General features: G+C 44.9%; 1 protein-coding gene across 4 annotated transcripts in view; it reads right to left on the bottom strand.

The window, feature by feature from the left end:
• Positions 1–2816: 2816 nt before the first annotated feature.
• Positions 2817–8163, bottom strand: part of TMCC3 (transmembrane and coiled-coil domain family 3) — a 219873-nt gene continuing 214526 nt past the window's right edge. For all 4 annotated transcript variants that reach the window (XM_005877021.2, XM_014548343.1, XM_014548344.1 and 1 more), the window contains one exon: positions 2817–6326. In XM_005877021.2, coding sequence (XP_005877083.1) covers positions 6024–6326 — 303 coding nt within the window. In that variant the 3' untranslated portion in view covers positions 2817–6023. The remainder of the gene's footprint in view (positions 6327–8163) is intronic.

Genomic DNA, 8163 nt, shown 5'->3' with positions numbered 1-8163 from the left:
TGACTGAATGGGCCTGTTCTAATCCAACTCCATGTGGAATTTTCATTGACCTGCTAAGGTGACTGTTGCTTGCTGATAAGGGAAACCCCACGTGAAGCAGGAAGTCACCCTGCCACAGTCTGACCTGGAGTCTGGGGAAGACCGCCTCTCTGTCTGGGTCCCTGTTGGCTTCAGCCACTGTGTGAGGGGATATGTATGGTCTGGCCGTGGCCTAAATTTGGGGGTTCTGTCTTATAGATCTCTGTCTCTGCAGATGGAGGGTGACGGCTTCAAACCCCAGGGAAGTGTGATGGTCAGTCACCGAAACCACTTTCAGGAGGAGACACCCAGGGGAAGGCTCGGTCAGCATCGCTGCTCGTGATGTGAACAGTCCAAGAATCAGAGAAGAATCCAGGTCTCTGAGACGTTCCTTGGGAAATGGAGTCTCTTAGCTATTAGCACAGACCAAGGCATGACTTCGCTTTCTTTCTGCAACAGGCACACCTCGTTTTATTGCTCTTCACTTCATTGCGTTTCACAGATGTGGGGTTTTTTACAAATCGAAGGCAAGACCCTCCACCAGCAAAAAGATTATGACTCGCTTTATTGCTGTGGTCTGGAATTGAACCCACAGTGTCTGTGAGGTATGCCTGTACTCAGTAGTTTGTTTTTAAGCAGAACAGAAAAAAAAAATCCAATTCCCAATGCCTGGGCCAGAGTAGAGTAACCACCAGCAAAACAGCTGTTAACGCGGCTGACGCTCATTTCTGTTAACTGCTTTACTCAAGTGAAGGGCCTGGCGAGGGAGAAATTCTGGCTGGCTTAGCAAGGAGAGAAATTTCAGAGGTAGCCACCACAGATGGCAGCAGATGTCATGCAGCTCAGAGCAGAAGCCACCAGGGACTTCACCATCTCAGAGCTAAGCAAAAAAGCTGATAAATACTCAGCCACGCCAACTGCCAATTATACACCCAGAGGCTCAGGGAGCCAGGGAGGGTGTAAAAGTTGCTTTAATTAACAGCTTTCCATTCTCTTCATCCACAACTCTGTCAGCCTATCTCTTCAAAGACCTAGGTAACCATCCTTACCACAGTATGCCAGTGGGGTGGAGGTATAAATGCACAATTTGCAATAATGGTATTGACTTCTCCAGTCTTAGGGTTAAAAGTGACCTTTCTAGGGCTCCAAGAGTCATCAACCTCGAAGGAGCTGAGAGCTGGGAGTGACTAGAAGCCAGTCACTCAGTCCCTCCTATTACAGCGAGGGGTAGTGGTTCCCAGTGCAGGCTCCTCGCACCAGCTTGGGGCTGAATAAACAGCTCCACCAATACCTGCTGCACCGCGCTGCTAGTCCTTTAAGCTCAGTGTCCTCATCTGTTAAGCAGGGATAATAGTGCCTATCTTACTGAGTGTTGCAACAATTACATTTGACATCGCATGCAAGGCACCTGGCACAGAGCACTGTGTATAGTAAATGCTCAAAGAATGTTAGCAATCATCCCAAATCTACCACAGCCCATGGTGTTTGGGTATCACCATGGTCCTCTGTGTCCTATGAACTTCTACATCTCATGGTCATACCTGTTAGAAAGTAACTCCCTCCCCACTAGGGCTTGAGGAATGGGCTGCATATCACACACCAACAATGTTTTATGAAATAGACTTGGAATAGTTTACAAACTGATTAAGGGAGGTAGGGGAGTAGGGTAACTGGCAGAACAGAGGGTTTTTAGCTGTGAAACTATTCTGCATGATACTGTAATGGTGGGCACATGTCACTGTACATTTGTCCAAAGTCATAGAAGGCACAAGAGTAAACTGTAATGTAAATTGTGGCCTTTGGGAGATAATGAAGTGTGAATGCAGGTTCATTAATTGTAACAAGTGTATCCCCTGGTGGGGGATGTTGACAGTAGCAGAAGCTGTGCATGTGGGGACAGGGGTATATGGGAACATCTCTGTACCTTCTGATCAAGTTTGCTTGAAATAAAGTCTATTCAGAGAAATAAGAAATAAAGGTTATTAAAAACTGGTGATACACACACAAATGTACTATTGATATTGGCTCTGACAAATGTGAAAATTTAAGAAATCTAGCTCTTTATTTAACTTCAAAGCTAACATCAGTGTTTATTTAAAAAAATAATGGCACCTGCTTTGAATGGGGTGAAGATCTACAGAGGACTTACAATTTTAGGCCAACATGAGACTGTGTAGTATTCCACAAAGTGTAATTATGCAGTGGATCTCACAGTAAGCATTTCCAGTTTGTACTTTCAGAGCCACTGACTAGCGCCCAAACACGTCTTAAACACGGAGCACGTTTTGTTGAAACGTTTCTCTTAGGACAAGCACAGAGGGAGACATGCTTTAAATAATACATAAATTAAAACTGCAACACATAAATCATTCTTAAAACAATTCAGGTACATGTCTTTCCAGCTTCTTATAAACAGAGAAATTGTACTTCCTTTAGAAAGTTATAGGTTAATTCTGCTTTATATCTTATGGGTTATCAAACTCTTATGAACTACCTTTTTCTTTTAGCTTCTTAACTACTTCTGATGTAAACAGGCCAATCTCATTGTTTTCAGTGACTTATTTTTTTAGAACTCTTTCCTTAGTACATGTGCTAAACTTCTTTAAATACTTCTTAACTACTTCTGATGTAAACAGGCCAATCTCATTATTTTTTTAGAACTCTTTCCGTAGTACATGTGCTAAACTTCTTGAAATATTTCTCTCCAGATAAAGCCCTGAATTTTAAATAATGCCACTTTATCCCACCACCGGCTCCCCAGAATTATAGAAATATGCAAAATAGGTTAATCACACATGTCCACATTAATAAGTATAATTAAATGTTTTTTCAAACCAATACAACTATATTTGGATTCAATACAAAAAAATGTTCCCATTCAATGCAAAATAATTTGGTATTTAAAATCCAAACGAAGAGGACAAAAGTAATTAGTTGCCCAAGGGAAGCTAGTTTCCATCCCTATCACTGAACCCATAATTAAACCTGATTCAAGAGGAATGGCTGGGCAATGAACACACACAGTGGGGCAATATTTCAATGAAAACAAGAATGACAAAGCAGGAGAGGGGCTAAAATCACACAGATGCTAAGTGACAGAGAGGGATAACAGCACCATGGGCTGAAATGAAAAGAGGAGGGGTTTCAGAAGATTTCATCTACCAAGAGACGATAGCGAGCATGAGTAAAACCGCTAACGGTACACGCTAGAGACTTTCACTGCCCCAAATCTGCAATGGGGTACTTTTATTTACCTCTTCACTGTAGGATTTATTTATTTACTTTTTGGGGGAGGATCTTTTGTTCTGGCTCAATCATATTCAAAATATAAGCTGGAATAGCCAATTCAAAACCCACAAGGGAGTATTTTTAGGGTTTTGTTTTGTCATGAAAATAATCTCACCAAAAATGTCAGCACCCAAAAATTACTCAATCCGTTCACGGAATGAGCAGGTGCTCACCCACCCAGCTGGCTTTCCTCCTCAGTAGGTATGTACAAGATGTTTACTATCAATGCAAGGTGGAGAAAAGGGATTAGTTAACTTAAATGTCAATTAAATATCCAATTCCAGCATATGTCATAGCTTGAATTACTGTTTTTCATTGTATACTTATAAAATAAAACTTTATTTAATTTCCTCATGCAGTGGGAAGGTTTATTCCGTAAGAAGAGGAGTCTCTTTGGGGTATGTCATCTTATTAGAAAGCTTCGTGAACTTTCAACAAGACTCTAAAATAAATATGCCGTGTAGGTTGAGCATATCCAAGGGAAACAAGCTTATCTGATGTCTAATGAGAGTCACCAAAAATATGAATTCTGGAAAAAGAATTCATGATGAGGTGCAATGAATTAGATGCCACACTATTTCAGAACAGAGCGTTTCTAGCAGCTTGTTAACTGCTCCAGACTGGAGGGGCCAGAGTGTGCTGCCTCCCCCTTCCTTCACTTCTCACTGTGGGGGACGCACAGATCGCAGGCCTGGGAAGTCCCTGCAAACTTGCTGGGCTGAGCCATGGAGTGGAATGTGGTGGCAGGAGGAGGCTGATGTCTTCCTAGACCCTCCTAGAGCCTTACATGATGCCCAGAGGCAAAGGGGCATGCTGGCCATGAAAACGTAAGAGCAAAAGGAAGCACACCATTCCTTCTCCCTCCCTCCCCTAGACCCGGAACCTGTTTCTGTCCCCTGGATATGATGGCTCACAGTATGTTAGCAGCCAACTTGGGAGACCCAGGGTGAGTCTGACAGCGCAAGGAGACGGCCATGAGATGGGGTGGGCCCAGTAACTCCCTCTTTCCTGAATCCAAAATACTCTATAGCCAACGATTTCATGAAATCATGTTTATTGTTTTAAAAAGCTTGAGTCTGGAATTAGATAACGGTGACAGTTGTATGAGTTTGTGAACTGATTAGAACCACTGAATTGTAAACTTAAAAAAAAAGCTTGAGTTGTATGAGTCTCACGCACACTGGACTTGTGCCACATGCTCGACTATTCCATTCTCTCAAACCATGGCACTGTCACATTTCTTTCACGAGATTTCCCTAAAAGCAGCTCTTTGCAAAATATTGCACTTAATTTATACCCAGGCAATTTGAAGCTTTCTGGAAGAAAATGTACACTAACAGGCATCTGATGTCTTCAGATAACAGAGTGGGTGGTGGGAGGAGGGGCTAGACAGCAGTTCCCATAAAATTCTCCCACCTCTTCCTTTCATGTACAGAGAGGAACCCATTTAAAGGAGTGTCTCACTGGGCTGAAGATAGTGAGTGGCATCCCCCAGATAGGCCTGGGATGCTAACTTTTGGATGCTGCTACCTCAGGGGCATGTGGCCACTCGGTTATCCTAGGACTTATCTTCAGTGAGATGCCAGGAGACAGATGGCACCCTTGGCTCAGACACTGCATCTAATTTATCTTATTCCTGCTGGTCTTTCAGGAGCCTCTCACTCTTCATCCAGGCGAACTGCGCCCACCGATCTAGCTGCCGTGTCATATTTCCTCCTGCTTCCAGTGTTCTACCCGAGTGCACTTCAGCTTTATAAATTATGATTCAGTTTTCCTTCTGAAAGAACCCCCCCTGCAACACGAGCATCATGTGTTTTCGTTTAAGGAGTAAGCTTCAAACCCCTCACAGACCTGCGAATAAAGTGAATCACACCTCACGGGGGGGTTATCACAATTACGGTTTGTTGAATCACAAGCCTCTGCAGTAGTCCTGACAGGACCCCAAATGGATGTTAAAGCCACAGCCTGATGAGGGGTTTGGATGCATTTCTATATGCTTTGGAGGCTGGGCATTCGATAGCCAGTTCAGGTGGAATCAGGTGGACGGTTCCATGGGTATGAAAAGGCACAAGCCCCATTCACACATCCTGCTGTCTCACCATGTAAAGTGCAACAGAACAACTAATTAGACTTCGGATGGATAAACAGGTGTGTCAAAAGATTTCCATGTTACAGAGAGCCACACACAACTGAGCACTGTGGACACTGGGCACACCTGGGACCTACGGTCAACTGTGGGATGGATTACACGGGGTTTACTGGACTTCCACGGCCAACGCCTGTCCTTCCCTTCCCCGAGTCCTGCCACATCTTTGCTGCTACGTGACTCAGGGAAAACGTGACCACTAACAATGGTGAGCTCATTTATGATAGAGATCTGAGAGAGAGACACTGAAAGTCCCTTTTTTTCTGAGTCACCAATTATGCCGAGTGCTCAATAACCAGAGGTCTACCGTGCTGGGCGAGTCAGCTGGGCAGGAAATCTGGTCTGATTAAGGCAGTGAGTAACATGGGAGCTCTGAACAGTTTCACATGACCAGGTACGGGGACCGAGCTGGCAATTGCTGCCGAGATAAGAGAGTTGTAGTTATTTACAGCACAGTCCCAGTCCTGGTAATCTTCATTGGCACAACTGCTCATGTTAAAATTTGGTAGTATGCACAGAGTTCTCTTTAAACTAAAAACCAGGAGACACTTGAGGACGGGAACCAGCGGCTTCATCTGGGTATTATTATCCTTTCTATGGCACACAGAATATGGTCCCAGTTTTTACAAAATATTGCAAGAAGAGTCACAGCAAAGAAGGTGCCAATGATGTGGAAGCGGCTCTTCATCATGGGCGAGACGAACTTGGCGATGGTGGACACACACACCAGGATGACAGTCATGAAGGCCAGCACCACGTTGATGCACTTCCCCAGGAGAACCCTGGCGTTCGCCGTGTCTGTCTGCTGAGCCTGCTGCTCCTGCTGGTGGAGCTCCAGCTTAGAAATGCGAGTCTGGCAGGATTCCAAGGCTTCCTGTGGGCAAAAGGCAGAGCAAGGATCAAATGCTGTGCGACCACGGGCAACCTGTGAGCGCCTGCCTGGAAGTGCACCAGAGCCCCCAGCTCAGAATGCTGCTGCCGAGGCAGCCCACAGCCAAACTGACGACGACGATGATGACGGCAAAGAAAAGAAAACAAGGCTCATTTTATCGTCATTTATGGGCAGAATGAGCATGTGTACACAACCATAAAGCCCATAAATGAGAAATTAGGGTTGGGTATTCTGACTCCACCTACCTATGAAATAAAGTGCATATTGGCATCTGCTGGTGCCATAAGGGACAAACGGGGGTGGTGGTGGTGGTGTTAGGGTTCCATTTTGGGACAGTTGTCTACTTCTAGCCATGGAATAGGTAGTATCTCTAATTCTAGTCCTTATTTCACTGCTCAGTCTGTGTGCACCCATTACCGATTGGCAGAGGATGGAGCGAGAAAGGCAGGGACAGGACTGACTGCGGGACAGCTGTTTCACCTGTGTCTCAAGACACTATCTGAGGCCATGCATTCTCTCTAGATCCTGTTCTTTCCAAGACTTCAATGACTAAGATAAGATGATGCCAGGTATACCTCTGGCCCAGCTGTCTCTTCTGAGATCGACTCATATATCTACACACCTTCTTGAGCTTCCTAAAAGCACCTCAAATGCAATATGTCCAAATGCGGATTCATGTATTGCACCTTCTCCTGCACCTACCATCAGTCCTGTTTCCCTTCCAGTTCCTTTTCTCAGAACATGGCATCTAATCTGCCCAGTTCCTCAGGCCAGAAGCCTGAGAGGCATTCATCAATGCCGTCATCACCTAGCCCCCTTGATACAACATCCAGGATCTATCTCAACTGGTCTATTTCTCTCCCCTCCCAGTCACCACCCCAATCTAAGCCACCAGGATCTCTTGCCTGCAACAAATACAGAAATTTTTCCACACACCCTCTTGATCTCAACCTCATGAATCCACTTTCCACACAGCAGCCCAAGTGATCTTTGAAAGATGCATATCTGCTGTCACTCCTTGTAAACTTCTTGCATCTTTAACATGGCTCAGACGCAGCTACGCTCTCCTGCTCAGTGTTCTGGCCGTACCGGCTTTCCAGGTTCTGAGAAGGAGCACACTCGGGGCTCTGCATATGTAGTGCATGTGTCTGGCATGTCTGCCTTCCCACTCCCTCCCCTCTTCATCTGTGGATCTCCCATTCTCTTTCAGGCCTCAAGTTAACTGTCGCATCCTGAGGGAAGCCTTCCTGACCCATCAGACTACACCAAGCCTCCCTTTAGCCCTCCTCCCTGACCAAGAGGCCATAGCTGCATGAGGATGAGGACTAGGCCCACTGAGCTGCGATCCCCAGCAGGAGGCCAGTGGCAGGCATGCAGCAGGTGCTACATACTAGCTGAATACTCAGGAGACTGGGTTATGGGGTATGAGGCTTGAAAGAGAAAAACCTTTAGTCTCTTGAGAGAAAAGGACCTAAGTAGAAGGGGGTACAGTGAGCCCCTTTTAGTTCACTAGCCTACTGTCTAACTCATTTACAAATATGTGTTTATTCAATTAAAATACAGCCATCTTCTCGGGTTTTTAAACAGCACAATGATTTAACATGATTTGCTTTTCTTCTGCTGAATATACTCTATGGGCCAAAGAACAAGGTTTGCTGTTACTATAGTAACTTTCGTTACACAGGCTACCAACAAAAAAGGTAAAACTTTTTCAGATCTTCATATTCTAAAAAATACTGCTCTCTACAACAACACACAAGTACCCAACATCATTTATATATATACTAGAGGCCCGGTGCACAAAAATTTGTGCACTGGG

This window comes from Myotis brandtii, unplaced genomic scaffold (assembly GCF_000412655.1).
Source record: "Myotis brandtii unplaced genomic scaffold, ASM41265v1 scaffold504, whole genome shotgun sequence".
NCBI classification, from domain to species: Eukaryota; Metazoa; Chordata; class Mammalia; order Chiroptera; family Vespertilionidae; genus Myotis; species Myotis brandtii.
The sequence above is the reverse complement of the archived record's forward strand: the minus strand, read 5'-3'. Positions and strand labels throughout refer to the sequence as shown.